The sequence below is a fragment of the Aythya ferina genome, assembly GCF_964211825.1.
Source record: "Aythya ferina genome assembly, chromosome: 4".
Classification (NCBI taxonomy): domain Eukaryota; kingdom Metazoa; phylum Chordata; class Aves; order Anseriformes; family Anatidae; genus Aythya; species Aythya ferina.
In genome coordinates, this window is record NC_140300.1 from 65,375,906 (window position 1) to 65,398,159 (window position 22,254).

The following is a 22,254-nucleotide window of genomic DNA, read 5'->3' on the forward strand; positions in this document are numbered from 1 at the left end:
TGTTAATAATTCACAGCGTGGGCATTTAATAGTGGGGTCAGGTTACCTTGGAAAGTCAGGTGCTGCTGCCTTTCTGTCCCTGCGCTGGTGGACTTTGACTCCAGCGCAGACCGTGCAGCGCCTCGGCAGGTGCCGTGGGCCAGAAAGGGTTGTGGCTGGATCTTCTTTCTGCCGGGTGGGTTTGTTGAATTCCCGTGGTCGTTTTGGGAGAGAGGGAGCCTGTCTTAACTAGATGGAAATGTTACCCTCCTGCAGCTTAGGTACTTCTGCCGGCATTGCCATGCCTGGTTTATTACAAGGTGCTGTGGACAACACGTAAGACCTTCAAGGGAGTTGGGTACCAAAAGGTGTCTGTGGGTCAAAAATCAGCTGCATATTAAAAGTCAGTGGGGAGACCAGACTCATGCTGCTTAGTTTAGAGAAGGTCTTCCTGCTGTACGTGCAGGTGGAGATCTGGATCTCCAATCTTTGCTAATCAGTGTGAGCTGGGTCAGGACCTGTGCTGGGCTCTGAGGCTCAAGCTCATCCTTTCTTTTTCACCTCTTGCTTGTACACCCAAACTTCCCAGCTACAGCCAGGCCGTGTGCTGCCGATGATACCCTGTTTGCTGCATCTCCAGGTGCTGTGGTTCGCGTGAGCACACCTGATAGGTAATTAGAAAATCGCCCAGAATAAAGCACCTGCTCCCTCTGCTAGACTGGTTCTCCTTGCGTCCCGAGGAGTGACAACCAGCAAAGCCATGTGAGAGCCACCGAGCTCTGAAGATCTGCCTTGGATCTCACACAGGGAACAAATATCATGTGTAAGCACGTGTCATTTCACAAAGTTATTTCTCAGCGCAGAGCTTTAACTTTACACTGCTTTAACTTTCAACCAGCAGAAAAGCAATCTAGGGGTAGGGAAGGGGAAGGGAAGCAAAGGGGAGGCTATGGAATAAAAGTGAAATTGCTTCTCGAAATTCACGTTGCTTTGAAGCACAAACAGCAGGATAATATACGTGCTGACAGTGCAGAAAGCAGCGTGATTAACTTATATTGTGTGAGGCTAGGGTTTGTATCACTGCCTGAAGTTATTGGAAAGAGGCAGGCACTCAGGAAATCTGCTTCAGATAACACATCAGCGTGAGATCAGTGATTCTGATGAAAACGGAGGGAGTCAAAAAATAGTTCTTCCTCAAAATGTTTTGTCTTCAGTGACCTCACAGAGAGTCCCTCTCAAAAAATATGCTTTAACTTCAGTCGGTTTGGGCTTGTGTTCCAAACCAGGTGACAAGCACACTTCCTCGGATACCCTCCTTTAGCGCAGGGGAGGCCAAAAGCAGGGAGGCCCCCGGCTCCACCTTGCCACGAGCAGTGCCGATACGTGAGCACCTGGCTTTTGTGCTGCGGGTCTTTCCCTTGGCTCTTCCTCTCCTGTTTTCACGGAGATGATGCTGAGTTTGTTTTCCAGCACGGCGAAGGAGGAGTAATAATTTCCATGTAGGCCACCGTGCCAAGAGGACGTGCTTCGCGCCGGCTTACTGCGCTCATCTCTTCTGGGACGGCTCCAGGCTGGCTGAGCAGAATATGCTAAGAAAGCGATTCCAAGAAAATCAGAGTCATCGTCAGAGGAAGGTGCCCACGAAACTGCGTCCTGGCATCTTATCTGGAGCAAGGAGGCTCGCGTGGCAGGCTGGCAATGCAGTGCTAAGAAGAGAACTGCAGCCTGGCCAAGCCCGCAGCCCAAGGGACGCGGGGCAGCCAAACAATGCAGCTTTTTCTCGCTCCGTGGTGTGGGTCTTGTGGCACCAAGCTGGGGAGAGCTCTGCAAGCCACAATGGAGAAAATAACAGGAACTGCCCCAAGTCTGCTGAATAGGGAAATGCCATCCCAATCATTCAGAAAAGAATTTAAAAAGAAAAAAAAAAAAAAAGAAAAAAAAAAGAATGAGATGAGAAATTGGAAGTGCTTTCAAAGCAGCACAGTGCCAAAGGAAGGCAGCCCAGAAAGGTCCCAGAGATCTAATTATAGTCTGCAATCAATGCTGCTCTTATCCGTGCTGCTAATGAACATACATGAGGCAAGCAGTTTTGCAGCTCCAGGGTTTCTTGCAGTCGAAATAACAGCTCGGTAATAACTAGCCGTCTTGCTTGATTAGGGCTCGCTCTGCCTTCTCCCAGCTTCCCAGCCTTTGGTGCGTGCCCTCGGGAGAAGTGGGAGCTGTAGCCAGGGCTGTTCAGGATGGGGTAAGCAGCCAAAGCTCCGGCACAAAAGCATTAATGGCACACAGAGAGACAGGCAACGAGGGACAGGCCTCCCAAGGGCTGGAAAATGCTAGCTGTCGGGATGGGAAAGGACCCAGACTTCCCAGAAACTGCACCGTGGGAGAAGATCTTCCCTCATGGAATAAAAAAGCGATGCTCACCCTGCTTTTTCGGGGAATGAAGCACAGAGAACAGGGGCTGGCACCTCTCTGCTCTCAGATCAGCTCTAAAATGGATAGCAGAGTGTCTTCGGTTAAGGGCTATGTGGTAATTCCAGGTGGCTGCTTCTTCTGACCCCTAGAAAATAGAGCCTGACTTGTGGCTCGGGCCCAGTCAGCACCTGCCAAGTGGAAGGAGATGCTGCTGCCACGCAGGAGCTGTCTTCGCAGGCAGCTGGGGCAGGCCAGAGGCAGTTCTCCAGCATCTGCTCTTTCCAGCATTCTCCTTGTTCCGAAGAAGGGAGCTTGGGGAGTCCCTCGGGCCAGAGAAGGAGCTGCTGTGCTGGGAATCTGCGCTTCAGCTGCCTCCAGCTTCGTGAAGCACATGCCTTTCAAAGGGCATTCTAGAAACATATGGCCTCAATTTTTGCCTGGTTGGTGACATTTCTTCCCTGCATTGCCCGGAGGAAGCTGTTTGGGTGATTATTCATCCCCACAACTCAATAACCGCGCCAGTCTGGAGCGGTCTGCTTCCCCGGGGCTGCAGTTACAGCTTGATCTGCTCGGCCACAAAGTGATCGCTGCCTCCAATCGATGGGAATGCTTGGTGCTGGGTGTCTCCCCGGGCTTCAGGTTGAGCAGTCTCCTTTTTTGCGGGGTCTGCACTGCGTCTGGGAACCCTGCTTGGTCACTGTTCAACCGTTCCCCTTGCTGGGTCGTCCGTACCTTGGAAAATCCAGCTGCTGATGGAGGTTTGGATGGCTTTGAAGCTCCCAGTTGTTCTCAGTGCCCAGTTGGTACAAGATACAATAAATTACATCTCTTTTTTTTTTTTCCTTTTCTTTCCCTGTAAGGCCACATCCCAACTTCTTCCTTCTTCATATCGTTAAGGAAACAATGGCGATCCACTTGAGGAATTTGCAAAGGGAGACACAGCCAAGCAGGAACACAAGCAGAAGAGCTGAAAAACAACCCCAGACAAGCCAGCTTATGACCTCCGGTGCATTTCAGAAGAAAAGAGCCTTTCTTTGGTTTGGCTGCAGCTGGAGTTGGGTGGTGCCTCATTTAGAGTAAGTTATACAGGACTGGGTTACACGTCTCTCTGCTTGCAGCCTCTCCTGCAAGGGTGTTCTCTCGGGCAGGCAGACTGAGCATCAGAAATGCAAATCCCCTCAAGGTGGGGATGCTTTTTCCAGACTGGTGCAGCTCTCGTTTTGTTAGGGAGCTGAGCTGAGGCCTTCTTTCTCCTTGCTTTTCCTACCCGTGACGGGGGAAGCTGCCTGCCGAGGGTCAGTCAGGGCTGACCTGCAGCGTGGCTGTGCATCTGCGGTGTCTGGGCAGCCAAGCGGTGTTTTCATGCCGAGTGATCCGTGCTGCGTTCGGATAGAGGGAACCTGAGAGCCCACGGTGGCTCAGCTTGGCGCAGGGTGCAGGCTGGCTGCCACTCTCTCATCCCGAGGCAGGGATTTCTCAAGCTGACAAAGTGCAGCTGCCGTTTTTATGGACTTAACCCTCTGAGCACGCAGGGGAGCGAGTGCTCACACAGCATTTTGGACGCCCAGCTGGGTAACACAGCACGAGGGTCTTGCCCCAGCCCCTTCAATGTGAGACCACTCCCTCCACCTCACAGGAGGATGGCCCGTGCAAGCTCCTGGTCTCCTCACAGCATTAATTAAGACAATTAAGTATTGTCTTAGCCACAGTAATCCGACAGCATCACTGTGGCTAAGATGAGGCCCTCAGAGACCTCTTTCTTCGCTAACATCTCGCTCTGTCTTCAGAGGGCCGCTTCTCTGCTTCCCTCCCTAGTTTCCTCTAAGCAGAAATGCCACTCAGAAGACAACTTGCTTGAACAAAAGCTGTGTTTCCTTTCAGTAATACCAGAACTAAAAAAGGGAAAAAACAATTCAAATGCTCACTCATCCTGGTATCAACCCCCACCAAGCGCCTCCCTGCTGTCTTTGTGGCTCCCTGTTTACCAGCGCTGGGCTGCTACAGCAGGAGGTTTAGGAGCACCGAAGGATTTGCGTGCAGAGCCATTCGTTGTCTAAGAAATCTTGTTGACTTAAAAGTTAGTACATGCCTGCTAAATTGCCTGCACGGCCATAAAGCATTCAAGTGAGAATTGTTCTGGTCTCTGGAGCGAAGTTCTCCTGCAGAAGCTGCCTCGGAGGAGCGGAGGGTTCAACAGATTTATTTATTCTCAGCTTGCCTCCTGGTGGGAGCTTACTGCCTGGAGATGGCTTCATGGAGAAAGCAGTGCTGGGCTGTGGCCGCCCTCAGCCCAGGAGGGACACCCGTTTCAACGCGTTTCAACCTCCTCCAACTCCAACCTCAGCGACCGAGTGTGCTGTTGAGCGAGGGATGGAAGGTGCCACGCGTTGTCCTTGTCACCACATCACCCAGAGCTGCGCTGGTGGTACCTGCAACACCACCAGGGAGACGTTCAGCTGAGTTCGTGGAGGGAGAAGCACTCTGACAGCCTCCCAGAGGCCAATTGATCACAGCAAGTAGAGAAACGCAGACCCAACACCTGCCACGGTGTTGGCAATTGTCATCAAACCCTGCGTGGGGCTGGAGAGGGCTGTTGTATTTCTTGTGGTACAAAAAGGGCTGTCTCCATAGTGCTGGAGTGTCGCTGCACAAACACCGAGGAATAAAACTCCTGCTGGTAGTGCTCCTGCTTTGCTCTGCCAGGGACCATAAAGATGGCAAGCGCAGCAGATGAGGAGCTCCCTGCTGCCAGTCACTGGGTGCTAGGAAGGAAACCGGGGCCCAAGGGGATTGCTGTGAACATTGTGCTCACCAGCAAGGGGGTGTCGGGGTGTTGGTTGCTGCAAGGCAGCTGTCTTCACCCTGCTTCGGCCCTGTGGGCTCTGCTTTGCTCAGGTTGACCCTGATGGGTATCTTTGGAGGGTGAGCTGTCTTCAGCTGGACAGCAGGGTTTTCTAGCAGTTGTATGGAGAACGGGGCTCTGATCTGTGCTGCGGGATGCCTTGGGAAATGGTAAGGACCTTGCTGTATGGTCTGTCTTGGAGCAGACTGTGGGGCAGTACTTCTCAGCTCTGAAATATTTTTTGCTCTGTGGCCACTTGCCTTGTCCTTTCACATCCATGTGTCCTGAATCCGGTGGGAGGCTGGAACAAACAGGTGCTTTGACAAGACTGCAGTGTTGCCCAGGGTCCCCTTGATTTGAGGGGACTCTGTATTTTTCCCGGGAGAGCAGTGCAGGCCAGGGACAGGGCACAGAGATTTGGTGGCACCTCCATCGTTGGGGTCATCAGCATCCACATGGCTGAGGCTTTCAGCAACCTGAACTATCTGCGAGCAGGAGACACCCCGAGATCTCTCCACGTCAGAGTTCATTAAACATAAAGACATCACTGTGGCCTCAAAAAGACCCCCACACCAGAAATAGCTGGGAGCTATGAAAACATTTATAGAAAATACCCTGAATATTTCACCATCTTCTTATGCTTTTTTGAGCATATTCCTCATGGACCTTTTCTCCTCTGTACTTTTCTTTATAGGTAGAAGACTACACAGCAGCAGCAGAGCAAGGAGGAGATGTGTGACTAATGCATCAGAGGAGGGCTTGTCTGCATCCCTGTTCCAGGAGCCCAAGCATTTAACTGCTCCTTGGTGAGTGCTCGGACTTAACTGTACCAGAGGAACGTGCCAGCTGCAATTCTTTCCCAACAAAGGCGCTCTATTCCTTTTTTTAAATGTCATGTAAATGTCAATAACAAGTCTATAAACACAGCTAACTGTCTGGCACACCACCCCTCCAGAGGGGAGGACAGAGACGGGCTGGGCAGCCTCCCAGTGAGGCAGAACCTTGCTGGCCGGAGCACTCGGTCTGAAGCTCTATCAAAAAGCAACGTGGGCATAAATAGGTTTTACTGCATTAGAGCCGGCCAAATGTCCCAGTCAGAGCACGTCTGTGGAAACAAGGGGGTGGTTTGGGTGATCTACAGCCCAGCCCTGAGCTGATGTCATGCTGGGAAAGCTCTGTGCTGCTCCCAGGGTGCGGGGTGCTCCCGGGAGCTGGGGCCTTAACGTGACCTCCCTCACTGCTCACAATTGCCCTTCCCGAGTCCAGACCACATTGGGGCTTGGGGAAGACACTGTAAAACCAACATTATGCCTTGTACTTGGTGTGGGATGCTTGTTCTGGAAAGAACATGACAGTGAGGGGGAACAGAGGGGAGCAGCACTGATGCCTGGTGCGCAGTCAGCAACACAGCCTCAGCTTCTGGTTAACTGGGTCCGCAGGCTAAGCTGAAACCTGAACTCAAGGACCTTCTTCAGCACACAAAGCCTCAAAAGGAGCTTTTTCAGCCTGTCACCAGCCCTGAGCAGCAAATGCAGTCGTGCCCTTTGCTCGGATCTACTTTTGACAATCTTCTCAAACAGTTTTGACCACATTTTGCCAGGATGTGGTGCAGGGATCCCACGTCTTGCTGCTGTCACTACCTGTAGACGCTGCAATCTGACCTGCTGTAAATGGGGCTGCCCTGCGGGCAGTGGTTCAGCAGAGCTGTTCCCCTGTAGGACAGCATCCCTGGGCCAGGGGGAGAGCGTGCTTGGCAAAGGGAGCTGGTTACGGACCTCTCTTTTATAGGCTGGCCCCCGGGGAGCAGATTCAGGCGACCTGGCCTTCCCAAGGCCACTATCAGCCAGGAGCAACGTGACTCAATTATCTCTGTTCAGAGGTGGCACAGAAAACCCTAAGGATGCAGGGGTTTGGGAGCCTCAGAGAGGCTGTGTGTATGAGAGATGGGATCCAGAAGCACTCTAAGAAATCTGCATATCTTTTATGGATATGTTTTAACAGCAAGTGCACAATCACACTTGCCACCAAGGGCCTTATAAACACAGCAGTCCCCGTGTCTGTGTTCTCTAGCAAACACCACCTGGACAAGCTTTTTTTGGCCTTTCTAACACCCCCTCACCTCCCCCAGCTGTCAGCAGGGTTAGCTCGGACTTCCTTATCTCTGCAGCAGAAACTGTCACATGGGGGTTTCAGCCACAAAACGCACAGGAAGCGTCTGACTGTGGTCACCTCACTCCTAAGCTTGGGTTCACATTCAAACGTGAAAGCAGCGCTGACCTGAATCACCTGCGGACACAGTGGGGCAGGGCAAAAATATATTTAAGAGCTTTTTTTCCCCCTGAAACCAGGAAAAAAATGGATGGTCTTTTGAAAGGGAAACCCACGCTGTGCGCTTGATTAATAGGACAGTGCTAGTAAGAAAATATGTAAAACTTGAAGCACTTTTGATGATGCTTTTGATGGCGAGATAGGCAACACGACCAGCAGGAAATGGTGTGCAATATCAGGGTGATGTCAATGTCAGGCAGATAGCTGAGCCATCGCCTTACACCCAGCTTCCTGGGTGCATGCAGGTTTCTTATTCCCCTGCAGCAGAGTGGCTTTAAAAGATTGATCAAACATCCTGCGCCTCACCTTGTCAGCATTTTTTTTTTGTGATGCAAAGACTGGGGGAGGAACCTGAGAAACCAAACGCTTTGCTTCACCCAGGTGCTGTAGAGGGCAAGGCACCCAGGAAAGACAGCTCCTCTTGTGAGAGCAGAGGGCTCCAAAATAGCCACAGACTGCTTCTGTGCAGGGCAAGGGCTAAGCTCACTGCAAGGCTTCGTGGCAGGACAGGAAATACCGTCTGCCAGCCCACACAAAGGCTGTGCTGTGCTTTATTCCCTCCCCCCAGCTCTCTTTCTTACCTTATAGATAAACAGCAGAGGCCACCCAGAGCTCTGGAGTTGATTGCTGAAAATTCAGCACTTCAGGAAGCCACCAAGACCTGGCCAAAGACAGGTGAAACCTGGCCCTGTCTGGCATTACAGTACTTGTTCCCTTCCTGCAGAGGGGAAATTTCCTGCCAGTGCAGGATAACTGTGCATTGCAGTGACAACAGGCAGAGCTAGTTCGGAGTTGAAGGGCCTCCATCCCTTCTGATCTTGGTCTAAGAGCAGAGCCTCCCAGCACGACACACACCCTAGCATCCCTCACACACCAGCAGCCAGGCAGAGAAATCCCAGATCAGGACAGGTGGAGGGGGGAGGACTGAGCTTCGGCAAAGGCTGACCCGAAATAAATGCAGAAAAACCTGAAAAGGCTGTTCCTGCTACTGCAAGCAGGGTAAAGAGCAGTTCAGGAACACCCTGGTTAGTGGAGAAACTCCACGGCGTATCTAAGATCAGTCATCTAAGATGAGAGGGAACCTCAAAACAGCCTCGGATCTGTTACTGTTAGCCTGAGCTGATCAATTTGGGAGTGCAGTTTCCCTTCCAGAAGGAGCGTCACGTCACCGCGCTGCCAGGCCTCCTCCAGCCACTGCCCCTGCAAAAAGTTTGGCTCCTTTCCTCGGCTGCAGAGCGTTCTCTGGAAGCGTTTGTGTTGGCAGGAAGGCTGCGTGAATGACCCAGCTCCTTCCTGCTGCAGGCGGCCGAGTCCATTGCGGACGTGTGCTCCTCCCTGCCAGCGCTGCTTGCAGGAAGCTGCCCTCGTGTCCAAACCCCCTCCCTAGCCCCACGGGTATTGAAATGAGACAGCAGGGCACGCAGCTCACATGGTTTCAACCTTTATTTTAAACAATCGGATAAAAACAGAACCGCGTTTTTTTTTAAAAGACTCATTACATCGCAATTATAAAGTGCATTTCTCCCCTTGAATGTCGTGTACAAAAATATCTTTTAAAAACAAAAACATGCACAAAACCCCACAAGGCACTTCCAGGCATAGGGTGAGGAGAGCAGCCCCTTACCTCTATGTTCACATTGGCAATGGAAAAAAAGGGAAGAGGGGGAAGGCCACAAGTAGTAACTTTGAACTCCTATTGGTCAAATAGTCAGTTCCCAGCCTAGCTTCTACTTACGGGATTGCTCTTCTAGCTTATCCTCCATTCTGTTCCCCAAGCACACCGCTTCCACAGCCTGCGAGCACGCAGGCCCCCAAGGAGACAGCACCATGCGCAGCACCCAGACATACATGCCTTGTTCCAGCCCACAAACTGCCCTCGGGAGGCACGCGAGCATGCCAGGAGAGCACGACTTCTCTACGGTGTCTTACAGCATTAGCATCGCACACTAAATCAAAAAAAAAAAAAATTAATACATCAGTGTCGCTCAGACTTTTAAAAACAGGTTCGAACCAAGCTAGGCAACAGTACCTCCGAGAGACACAGGCGAGAAGAGCTGACTCAGGAAGCTAGCTGAAGAGAGGAACCAGACCTGGCGAGCTCCGGGCTAGCAAGCAGATTTACCACCTGGAGTGAGCGATCAGAGCGATAACAGGCACTGATGTCAGGTTGGGAAGGCAGCAGTTGGAAGCCAGCTATTCTTCCTGCAAGCCCTTTTGTTCCTTCCAGCATCCGACAGCGATCACTGCATCCCTTCTGGGTTTGGGTAAAACAGCTGAAGGAATCATGCAGTAGTCTCCTCAACTAAAAGCCAGGTTTGAAGAGCTAACAAGGAGTCTAGCCCCACTCTCCAGCCATCCGGAGGCTACTACAGACACCCCAAAGTCTTATAAAGCTTATGCACTAAGGTTCCCTTGACCTCTACGTCTACTAACTATTCAGCACCCTCCCTTTGAGATGAGGGATTAGGGTTTTTCCGCCCGACTAGTAACGCAAGCAGCTGTGTGAGGCTGTGAGCACCCCACAAGCTGGCCACCTCATCTCCCTACGGTGAGCGCAGCACAAAGCTTGGGCGCTCACGGGTTGAAATGGCAGCAGCCACTACAGCAGGTTCGTGTCCTTCCTTGCGGGTGAGCCCCACCACCCCGTTAGCTACCAAGTAGTCCATGGCACGGAGTAACAAACCACTGGATCATAAAAAAGGCAACATCACTTCCAAAACTTGTTTGTCTCAAACCCTTGCTGAGACCACGCGTGCCACCGCGCTCTCAGCCAAGGCACTTCCACCACAGTAGGCACATTTCAGTCTTTTTTTCTTAACGGGACGTGGCAGAGTAGCTGTGCTCTGTGTTCAGCTCCCACAGCACCTGAGCACAGCCCCCGGGCCCCAGCAAAACTCTGCCACACAGTTCACAGAAGGAAGTACTCGCATTCGCGGGGCCCAGCAAGGCCAGGAGCTGGCTTCAGACGTCCATCGAGGGGAAAAAGGCATCATTGGTCACTTGTGGTTGAAAGATGGGAAGGTTTTAAGGAAGGCAGTCAAAACTGTCAACCCGCTGCTGTGTTGAAGTGCCGCACAGCTACAGCCAATCTCTATTTTTGGTAACATCCAGCATATGATGAAAGCTTTTCAAGATCAGCTGATAAAACTGGTGACTAAGCATATCAGATTCTCTCCCACAGGCACATATGTCTCCTAATACAGCAGGCTGCAAGCTACACCTCTTACCATCAGTTGTATTTTCGCTTCCAAAAATACCCTTCTTGCCTCGAGCAGGAAGGACCTCGCACGAGGAAGTGCATGAGAAGATGACTGCTCCCCACAAGCCGACCACTTCCTAATTCCCTGACAGGCACAGGCCAGCTTTGCAAGGAGAACCCTGCAGCTGAAGTACAGCACGCTTTAAAAAAAAAAAATACTAGAACATATTATGGAAAAAAAAAAAAAAAATTAGCAAGCAACACGAGCCAGCCATCACTACGTAGCTTAGGCACACAATACAAGCACTGTAGTGTTTCCCTGGAGAGTAGCAGCTTTACAGAAGAGGAAGGAGTAGCAGCACTGAACAGACAGGCAAGCAACATCTCCTGTTCCTTTGAGCATCTGGAGAGCCAGTTAGCTGACTTCGGGCAGGGCAGGCAGCCCATTACACCGGGGGTGTCCCTGATTATAAGCCAGCCGCCAGCAGAGCGCTGCGCTTTTGCTGGGAGGCTGCTGCAGAGCTCCACGGAGCCTCGCTTCTTCCACCTTCCAGCTCACATTCAGATGGGCTCCCAGGCCTGCAGACACGCCAGCAACAGTCAGGACTTGGGCTTTAGGTCAATAGTAAGGCCCCAGCTTCTCGTAGCCCGAATAGCTCGGCCACTCAGGGAACAGCCCGTAGGAACAGCGAGGGCTCCCAAACTGGTCAAAGGCGCTGCCAAAGTCAGGGCCACGCGGGGGGCAAATGGCTTCCTGGGCAGACTTCAGTTCCGACCGTATGATGCGGTAGTTCGTGCCTCTGTTGCTGTCCCAGTACACTTTGCCATTGCACTCAAAGGAGATGGCAAACTCGACTCTTTCATGGGATTGAATTCCCTCGGGCAAGCTGATGTCAAAGGAAAACGTGTCCCGATCTGACCCTCCGTATGTATCCTTGACGTACTGGCACGGGTAGTCTACAAAGTTTTTCCAGGTGTCGAATGTCATCCTGATCCTCACGCTCTTTTCAAAAGCCAGGTTCTTCACTTTCACTGTGCCCACCACAGACCGCTCCTTCAACATGCAGTTTTCGAGGCACACGCAGTCTGTCTGGAGACGGTTTCTGAAGTCCAGGTAGTCCGCAGAGGGCTGGACAAAATCCAGGACAAAGCTGTCCCTCTCCACCGTCGTCAGACCCACGATGTTGTCGATCAGCTCGGTGATGTTGAAAGGAATATCCAGGGGGTCATCGAACTCCGAGAACACCTTCACCATCGTCAGGGCAAAGCCTCTACTGTCTGCAAACGACACCTTCTTCTTCACTTTGTTGTGTGGGAAGGAGTCTGCTGCCTCTTCGGGTCCTGTCAGCAGTGCCTTGCTGTTCAGCTGGATGCACGGCCGCAATGGCTTGTTTGGCTTTGGGGCAATTTTGCAGGCACACCTCTCTCTTCGCAGGGGTGAAGAGCACAGGTACAGCTGCATCGCTACGTCCACAGCCATCGCTTGCTTGTGAGGAAAGTAGTCTAATACTCTGGAGGATGAGAAGAAGGGTCAGCTTATGTTAGAGAAGCATTTTGATGAGTTGTCAGACAGTTGCTACACCACTTTTCCCCATCCATCCCAAAGACTTAGTTTCTATCATCCCCACAAGTCCCTCAAGCTTTGTAAGAGCTGGGTATCTGCGCAGCATAATTTACAGGCACTTTAGGAAGTGTCCTGCGGCAGAACTGTCTGGACCTTAGTCTTTTGTACCCTTGAAGAACAAGTTCACCTCCAATTGCTAGAGCTACCACGTGAAGACACAGACAGACACTGCCCTACTAGGCTTGCAATAGCAGGCTCTAGAACATTTTTGACCCAACGCAAAATGCGTGTCTCAGTCCTGCTCATGTCCACAAAACCCAGAGATTATCAAATTCCAGTGCCACATAAAGCAGTATTCCTGCCGCCCTCTCCACCCTCCCCCCAAAACTCTCCCCATTGCATCTGACAACTTTGTAGGGGCAGGAGCTCATGTGGTCACAGGCTGCTGTACGCAGCTCACCTTGGGTTTTATAGGACCCCAGATGTCACACGTGTTAAGAGGCTGAAAAGCACCCCTTGGATTGAGGTGCATACTTTGTTCATCACCACCTCCAAGAATTGCTCTAACTACTCCATAAAAAATGCCCACATGGTATTGCAAGAATGGCAAGAGCTGGATAAAGCAGAAGGGTGCAGACTTAGCTGACGTTGCACCTATAGAGGAGGCAGCTTCCTTCCCTCTACAGAATTTTAAACCAGATGCCAGCTCAGACAGGCCGGGAGGTTTTCCTTTCATACCTTAACCCTCCACAGCACTTGTGCTGAGCCCCAAGGAAACATCGGTATAACCACAGGGCTCAGCCACAACCAGCTTACCTACTCGAGGCTGAAGCAACCTTTGGAAACAAGTCCTTGGCCCCCAGCAGGGCAGACTGTGTGCCCTTCCACCACGGTATCTCCTCCTCTAGCATCCAGACTGTTCCCCCAGGGGTGCAGCACAGCTCACCCGTGCCTTAAAGTCAGAATATTCCCTTAGTGTACCTTCCCCATTTGGCTGGGGACCATCCTCCAGAGCTACTTCCACTGTGCAGACTGCGCCAGCAGCAGGAGCAGCGGCCGCTGACCGCATGCTACACCAGAGCTCGTGCTGCCAAAACCAAGCACAGCCAGCTCGAGTACTCGGTAGCTGTCCCTGGGCCAAGAAAAAGCAGCAGAGCCACTCTGCAGTTCGGTGCTTTAACTCCCCACCCCGTAACACCAACAGAGCGGCTCTGAGCCGTCCTTCACAGCATCCATGCAGCAAGTGCTCTGAGCAAGCCGATGCCCACGTGCGGGGCTGGCTTCCCAACACACCCACCAGCTATCCCCTTCTGCGTGTCCTCCTCCAGCCTCCTCTGAAGCTCAGGGGCAGCTGGATAGGACAGGCAGCCGATCCACCTGCCTGCCAGCACCATCCCGCTCGGCTCTGCCGAGTTTCTCACACGCGCTTTATGTAGGTCACTTCCTCCTTCAAAATCAGGCAGCTCCCAATGCTTCCCTCTCACCTGCATTACTTAGCTGTGTCCTTTCAGTCAAGGAAATTCCCACAGCTGCTGAAAACTCGGGTAAAATCACAAGCATCATAAGCATCAGCAACTCCCTAACGCTCATAATGCGGAGGCAAGGAATACCCAGCCCGATTTGCATTACCTGGAGCTTTTTTCCAAGCTTAGGGACTGAAGTACAAGCCCTCTACCTACCTGCTGTTGGGTTGAGCTACCTATATTTACAAGCAGCCACTTCCAGCCTGTTTCATGCCCCAGACACCTTCCTGCTCTTCACTTGGAGCCCGCTGCTCCCCAGCTCACACTCACAACCCCTTGCTTTCAGGAGCAGCCTGGAGCTTACGCATTGAAGCTGGCAGCGTGCAAACAGCTTGGGCAAAGCGGGCAAGCAGGGAGCAAGCAGCGAGGGGCAGGCAGCTGGGACTGACCCCCTTCCCCTCCAAAAATAAAAAGAAGGGGCAGGCTGAATCAGACCAAATCCTCTACCTCTGGAGGTGCCCTCCCAGCTCTGCCCTCCCCAGAAGATGCCCCTGCTCCCTCTGAACCCTTCACTTTCAGGAAGGGGAAGCAGGTGAGAGCAAGAGGAGTTATTCACACTTACATTTAACCCAGCCTGGCTGTCGGAACAACCCGAGCCGCCCCCAGCACACAGCCCAGCTCCCGCAAGCATCCCCCTGCGTGCTACCCTCCCCGCTCCCCCAACCCCAACCCTCAAACCCATCCCAACCCCAACCGGGGGCTGCTCCCCGCGCCAAAGCTACACGGAGCCGAGATCCCCCCCTAGCCGTGCCCGTACCTGGCGCCGTGCATGGGGCCGCTCCCCGCCGCCACCGCCGCTCCCCCCGGGCCGCCCCCAGCCCCGGCCCCGCTGCCTTAAGACGGCGGCGCCGCCCGGCCCCTGCCCGGCCCCCGCCCGGCCCCTCCCCGGCCCGCGCCGCGGCCAATGGCAGCGGGGCCGCGGCCATGGCGCTGAGGGGCCCGGCCCCAAGCAGCCCCCAGCGGGCACCCACACAGGGCTGGAGGTGCTGCTGGCACCGAGAAGGGTCCAGCGGGTGGTCTGCTGGCCTTAGGGGCACCTGCTGGCTTTGGTCTGCCCTGATCCCCCTCACAAAGTTGGGGGCAAACAGCATTTCCCCCTCTCCCCCCCCTATATCTATCCTCTCCATGAACAGCTCTGAGCAATGTCGCTGTCTCTTGCCTCCTTTCCAGCCCATGAAAGTAGGATCGAAGTGTCGACATTTGGTTTGAATTAACTCATGGGAGCGCACACAGCTATTGTTACACCCAGGGACTGCCTGCCGCAAGCCGCCGCTTAATAAACTTATTACTCTGCAAGGAAAAAAGGGGGTTTTGTTGAGGGGGGGAAAGCATTGCTTTAGCCTCGCGGGTTTCTGCTGTTAGATAGAGGCAGTGGTAAGTTTTAAAGGAGCTGGGAGATGTATCCGTGTCCGTGGCAGGACTCTTGGAGGTGTGGATCAATATTTACAGTGCTACTTCGAGAGGGGTTGGCAGCAGGGATGAATCACAGAATCACAGAATTTCTAGGTTGGAAGAGACCTCAAGATCATCGAGTCCAACCTCTGACCTAACGCTAGCAGTCCCCACTAAACCATATCCCTAAGCTCTACATCTAAACGTCTTTTGAAGACTTCCAGGGATGGTGACTCCACCACTTCCCTGGGCAGCCTGTTCCAATGCCTCACAACCCTTTCAGTAAAGAAGTTCTTCCTAACATCCAACCTAAAACTCCCCTGGCGCAACTTAAGCCCATTCCCCCTCGTCCTGTCACCAGGCACGTGGGAGAACAGGCCAACCCCCACCTCGCTACAGCAAAGAGAGGCACCATGCCCAGATTTGCCCAGCAGCAATGGACAGAGACCCAAAAGGGCCCGTGGGTCTTCTCCACTGCTGCCTCAGGCAGAGTCAGCACAACCCGGCTCAGCATTGCTGATCGTGGGAAATTGAAAAGGGATTTCCCAGACAGATCCTGGTGGAAGTGTAATGGATGAGCCCAAAATCTGGGAAGCCCCCAGCCTGACTTGTGCGTATTGCTCTGCCCTGCTGTGAGCTGCCTATGCAAGCTGCTGGCTGCTTAGCACTGCAGAGGCGCTGGGAGAGGTGGTGGTCAGCGTTGGAGCTGTGCAGGCTTCGGAGGTATGCATGCGAGGTGACTGGGGTGTGTTTCTGGCCTGCGATAAAAGCTCTGTTTGCCTTGAGCGGGACATAGTGTTTCACAACTGCTGCCTGCAGTTTGCCTCCAAAGTAAAGGTAGGTGGAAGTCAGGGCAGGGCGTTGTGGCGGGCTGTGGACACAGGCTCTTATCTTTTGGGAGCAGAGATAAGGGCTATATTTAGCTCTGTGCTGAGCCCTTGCACAGTGGTCTTAATGATTTCCCCACAGCTTTCCACCCCTCCCACCTCGTTGGGGGATGAGGAAGAGCAATCGTCTCCTTCCCTGTCAGCTCCATGGCGCAGGGAAGAGGCTTTGCAGATGTTTCTCCCTGAGGGTGACCAGGCCTAGGGAAGTCCCATCCTTGGTGGACATCTCTGGAAGGAGAGTCCCTGTCTCCTACCAGCTCCAACCTAGGGTTTGTTCACAGCGCAGGACCCCCGGGACAGGACCTTGTGGCTCCTGCACCCCTTGAATGTGGCTCTGCAGGCTGGTGGGAGGGAAGGACAAGCTGCTCACTCCCTCTTGCAGGGCAGCCCTCCTTCCCAGGGGCTCCTCCATGCCACAGCCACCATGGTGACATGAAATCGTGATGCAGAAGATCAGACTGGCTGTGGGGAAGCATAAGGCTCTTGTTGAAGAGGCTGCGTGCCCTCTGGGGAGCGGGAAGATGCCCCCCTGTGTTGTGTCCAAGCAGTCCCTCAGGAGCCACCTCTACCAGTAGGTACCTGGGGACACATCCTGGTCCTGCCACCTCCTTGGGCTCCTCGCTGGAGGTAGGAGCAGTCGGTGTGTTGTCTCCTGGCCAGGAGCTCAGCCCCCAGCAGCCAGCCCCGGGGAGGGGAAGGGGAGCAGGGCTGGGGGCGTTGTGCAACGTGTCCACACCACAGCGGGCTGCGGGGCCAAGGCTCAAGGGCGAGTGTTGTAAACCCATGGGGCGGCTGACGTAACAGCGCTGCCTGGGGCCGCTGCCACGGGACACCCTGTCTGTGGCCTCCTGCCCCTTCCCAAACCAGCAGCCCCCTCCTGCTGCCTCAATTCCTCCCCACCCTCCTGGCTGTGGCCTCCCATTGCCCTACTGGGAGGCCCCAGCCCTTCCACACCCGATTTTGTCCCCAGCCTAATGAAAGCGACTGGCGGGGCATTTCGGGAAGGTCTCCGTCCCTGCCCCCTGGGGGTCCTTGGGCTGCTCCCTGTGCCCTCCACGGCCTGCAGACAATGCCTGTGGTGGCACAGTGGATGCTGTTGCAATATTGGTACTTGCCAACAATTTCCAAATCACAAGCGCCAAGAAAGTGCTGCTGCCTTTGAGCCAGGCCCCAGTGCTTGCACCAGGCAGAATTTTTTTTTTTTTTTTTTTTTTTTTAAGTTTGCCTGCCTGTGGCAAGGCCGAGGGGAGCTCTGAAGTAATTTTAACCAGGTGTTGCCTCATGTCAAAATACCGAGGGAGAAACTAATTTTGGAGTAATTTTTTGTCATCGAAGGCATGTGATTAGGGAGGAAACCCTGGCTGAAGCAGAAGAGGCTATTTTGGGCAACACCGGGGTGCTGCAGGAGAGCCGCCAGGGCAGCGCGGTGCCCCAGGAGCAGCAGCAGCCGGCCGCGTGGTTTGTGCTCCTCCAGAAAGCGTGTACCCATGGCCGAGCCGTGTGTCCATCTGTCTGTCAGCCCTCCCTCGCCCCTTCTGGGTGTACAGACTGGTTAGAGCCACCCCCGGCAGGAGGGCAGGAAGTCTGCAGATCCCTTTTAGGTTTCGTGAGAACCAAAAGTGGTGGGGAGGGACCTGGTGAACCCATCCTCCTTGTTGGGGGGAGAGGGGCTTGGTTGTGGTGGCTGCTGGCCAGCTGGTGTGTGTGCTGATGGCTGTAGCACGCCGCGTGGGTCTGCTTGTGGGGTAGTGGAGAAAGCTGAGAGAATTAAAATGTCTTAGTCTTAGCTACAGACGCATGATGTGAGTCTTCTGGCAGCTTCTTGTGTTACCAGGCCCCTGCTCAGCTCCTGTACCCTCAGAGCCAATGCAGCTCCACCAAAGAAACGCTGTGAGAAGTCCCCTCAGGCGGTGGGATTCTCCTCTTTTATCTCCATAGGTCTCCAACTTCTGTGGCCATCCCAGAAGTTGGAAATAAGGCAAAGAGCCTTCAATGTGCCAAAGGAAGCCCTGCTCTGGGTTCAGACTCCTGCCTGTGCTCCAAGGCAGGGGCCCCACTGCCACTCCTGTCCCTGCCCAAAAGAAAGGAGTTGCTTCAGTGCCTTGGCTGCAGGCCTGAGATGGAATATTTGCCTTGGCATGGCTCCATTTGGATCTCGTATATGCTCAGATGGTCAAGCACCCCAAAGAACATGTACTCTGCCCTGCAGAAGACCGCGGCACCTTCCCTTCCAAGCTGGTGTGTGCAGAGAAGACAGTGTGGGCCCAGGAGCAAAACCTAGCCTGGTACTGTGTGCTGTGGAAAAATACCAGGTAGTGTAGCAGTATTAGTTCCTAATAATAAAAATGCCCAGCACCAAGGAAATCCTTGCAAAAAGAGATGTTATGAGGGAGAAAGTTAAGGCAAATATGTTATTGCAAGTGCCCTAGGGAAAGCTGCTACCCACCGGGAAAAAAGGAGATGGGCTTCCAGCAGAGGAAGAGCCGCACAAGGAAACAAAATCCCAGTAGGGCACCCAAATGACAGGCAGGCAGGAACAAGAAAGAGGTGAGTCCTTGGCCAGGCATACAAGGTGCTTGTCAGAGATATTGTAGTGGTGCTGGGGTGAGGCACTGTAGGCAGAGTACCAGGCTAGAGCAACCTTTTCCCAGGGATTAAGACCACTTAGGCTCAGTGGGTTAGTCTCTCCCAGGAGAGAAGGGTAGCTCCTGTTCTCTCATCACCTATGATGTTCTCCTTAGAGGTGTGCTCCAAGACCTTGCCTACATGCAGTCCTCAGCTTTCATTCCCATCAGTGAAGTCATGGAAAAATCACAGCAAAAGAAAGGAGGCTGGTTGTCTGCTTCAGGACTGCATGAAGAAGTGCAACAAATGTGTGTACATCTTTACTTTTTTTTTTTTTCTTGTCAGTTTCCCTTCCCCTAATGAACACACGCTATAGAGATGCCTGGCTTGACATTCCAGAGACTTTTCTTTGTCTTTGCAGCTCTTCAGCTGATGCGAAGAAACACAGTGGCTTTCCTTCCTCTCTGCTGTTTGCTTGAACCCCGGAGTACTTGGTTGTGCAGATACAATCTGTAAAATTTGGCTGTAATGGGTACGTGCCTTCCCATACAAGGGGAACAAGGGACATAAAGACACAGTCTGGACTAGAACTTTAAATTCTCCAAATTTCCTATGTGCTCTTGCAGGAGAGGAACGAGGGCCATGATGGAGTGGGGAGGGTATCGAAAGGAAGTGGTGGTATTTCCATCGGCACACTGCTATGGCTGCAGAGAGAGCGCGATGCTTGGCTCTGCTCAAGTATGCTGAATCAGTTCAGATGCATTCACAGCTTCGCTTGTTTATACCTGCAAGTGTCCAACTGGCTGGACTTGGATCTGTTCTGGATACACAGGTCACAGCGAAGCAATGTTCTAGGGCAACTTTAGTGACTGGTGGGGCAGACATCTTGGGAACTTGCACGTACCTGGGCCTGGGGCCTCAGAGGACAAAGCGTTGTACAAGAGGCTGTGCTTTGCTTGAAAGGCACAGGCACTTCTTGTATGTTGATGAAGGCTGAGAGGGAAAAGGTCGGACTGAGGAATGCTTGCAGTTCTTGGTGATAAAGACAAACCCAACCTCTCCCCAAAGATTCATCAGCTCTCTGTGCTGCAGCAGACAATAGTCAGTCCCTCCAAGAATCATTTTTTCTCTTTTTCTCACCCTGAGATGAAGGATGGGACCCATTGCTTTTTGGACTTGCCTTTCTCTGTCCATTCACTATAAAGGGAATCTGAAAACCAGGAGGAGTGAGATGCCTGACTTTTAAATGAGGAGGAAGATCAGCTAGAGCTGCTCCCATCATCAGCCTTTGTGTTCTTTGAAAATATTTTGCAAATATAACCTAGTCTTTTTATTTGGAAGCGTTACTGTAATCCCAGGGAAAAATGGAAATATTCATGTGTCATGTGTCAAATTAACCAGAAGTTTGAAGTTTTGCAGAAACTGATGGCAGCTAAGGAACTAAATGCAGCTAAGTAGGTCACTTGAGATGCCAGGTTTGGTGCATACAATTACCTCCGCTGTCTGTAGGAAGCGTGGCGTTGCCGACTGAGTGCTGAGGAGTCTGCAGAGATGTCTCCCTCCCTGTCCCATCGCCCAAGATGTAGCAAATCTCATTTGTGCCTAGCAGGAGCTGGTTATGCGCAGCATCCGTGTAGCAGAGCAAGTACCTCTAAGCTTGGATTGGTGAAATTTGGGGAATGTGCCTACCCTTTGGTAGGGGAGGAGGAAGTCAGGCCATTAGACAGTCCATCAGGGTGTGCAGAATTAACTCATAGCTCAGGCAAATCAAACAATCAAATACTTCTTGACTTTTAAATCCCTAAACCTGAGCTAAGGTGGCTATGAATAGTAAACGGTGGCCCTTGGTTAACCCAGAGCTTCTGGTCGTGGAGCTGGCGCTGGGTTGCAGTGCCTGGCTGCTCTCACACCAGCTGGGTTCCCAGTTCATCAGTACTCCTGGCTCACTGCTGCCTGCTGGACTGGGTAGTGGGGAGAACATGTTTCCACAGGCACCTGTAAATATGAAAATAGGTTTGTCCATTACATGGCAATAAATGTGTTTGCACATACCCATACAGGTCAATGTACTTTTTAATAGAAAACACTAATCATGAACTGCAAATTAAAAAGTGCATTAAAAATGCACATTGATGAAGTTAAATAACGTATTTAAAATAAATCTCTAAGTAAAGGGTTGGAGGCAGTTGCCTCGGGGCGTAACTTGCCAGCTCTGTTGCAAACCGGGCGCCTTTCCCACCTGGTGTGGATGCTGCAGAGAGCTGCGCACCGCAGGCCTGGCAGCTGCGTGTCACCTCGCCACTGTTCCCCAGCAGTCCTTATCTGCTCAGGCACGCATCCTGTCCATTAGGCAGACTTCCTTTGTTTCGCCGGTCACTCTCCCTTAGTGGCATATCATTGCCATTGTTATTCTCACACGTGGACAGCGTGGTGTGACGTGCTGAAGTTCCCACACCACGCTGAAGGTTTAATTGCCTTCCTCGGGTCATTTTCAAAGCGTGGGCCCTCAGCTGAGGCTCTCAAATGGTTGGTGGGGCTTTGTTCCTGGCGTCTGACACTGCCATGACTGTCCTTGGGCCAAAAGTACAAGAGAAGTGGGGACGGGCTGCAGCCCAGCAACAATCACTGAGTTGGCAAGAGCTTGGAGCACATGGCAGATGAAGAGATAAGGAGGGAGCTGGGCTTCTGCAGCCCAGAGGAGAGGTGGTCGGTGGGGATCTGACTGCATCTTCCACCGCCCTGCTCGTAGTGGGGAGGTGCGACATTGTCATGATATAGAGAGCAAACACAGAACGATGAGGGGCAGATAAAGCATGGAGAACTCACTTATCAGTCTGGTATGAAATCCAATATTGTATGGCTAAGAGAGGTGAAAGAGAGACGAAGGAAGGAAGGAAGGAAGGAAGGAAGGAAGGAAGGAAGGAAGGAAGGAAGGAAGGAAGGAAGGAAGGAAGGAAGGAAGGAAGGAAGGAAGGAAGGAAGGAAGGGTGGCTCAAAATACTTAATAAAGGTCTCAGATAATTTGCAGATAGGATGTAATATATGAGCGTGAGTTCACTACAGTCTCAGAGTGAAGCCTTTCCTTTAATTAATTTATTACTAATATAAAATTTTACTAGTCTGTAGGGAGCAATAAAACATGCTAAAGCCAAGTTAACCCAATCTAAGGTAAACACATGCATCTATTACTATTAAAGGTACCTTATTCTGCATAAAGCAAATAAGTATATCTATGGGCTGTGTGCAAGTAGTCTGTCTCACAGACCTTTGCCCACAGACTGCGATGTGACTCTTGCACCTCTGAAGATTTGTACTCGCTTTAGCTGCCATTGCAGACGAGATGGGCTTATGCTGGCTATAATTATTACCCATGACGTGCTCGGCTGCAGTCTAAGCTGCTGTCTTAAGTAATTTTGGCTGGTTTGTTTCACTTCTCACCCCGTTCTAAGACTTTTACTACATGAACAAAGATTATATCAGAGCTCCTGTCATCCCATCAGCTGCCAGCATCAGACCCCTCTTTATTTTTCCATTTGTGAAGGAGGTGTATGGAAGCTGTG

General features: G+C 52.3%; 1 protein-coding gene and 1 long non-coding RNA gene across 2 annotated transcripts; one reads left to right on the forward strand and one right to left on the reverse strand.

Moving 5' to 3' along the window:
• The first annotated feature begins 699 nt into the window (after nt 1-699).
• Nucleotides 700-2,751, forward strand: LOC311436546. The gene is made up of 2 exons (XR_014692932.1): nt 700-802; nt 1,450-2,751. It is a non-coding gene; the product is annotated as an uncharacterized lncRNA (long non-coding RNA).
• A 6,238-nt stretch (nt 2,752-8,989) lies between these two features.
• Nucleotides 8,990-14,662, reverse strand: PPP1R3B (protein phosphatase 1 regulatory subunit 3B). The gene is made up of 2 exons (XM_084517710.1): nt 14,608-14,662; nt 8,990-12,274 (listed from the first exon to the last, which is right to left on the reverse strand). The coding sequence occupies exons 1-2, from the start codon at nt 14,619-14,621 to the stop codon at nt 11,383-11,385; spliced, it is 906 nt and encodes a 301-aa protein (XP_084373836.1). The 5' UTR covers nt 14,622-14,662; the 3' UTR covers nt 8,990-11,382.
• Between the last annotated feature and the right edge of the window lie 7,592 nt (nt 14,663-22,254).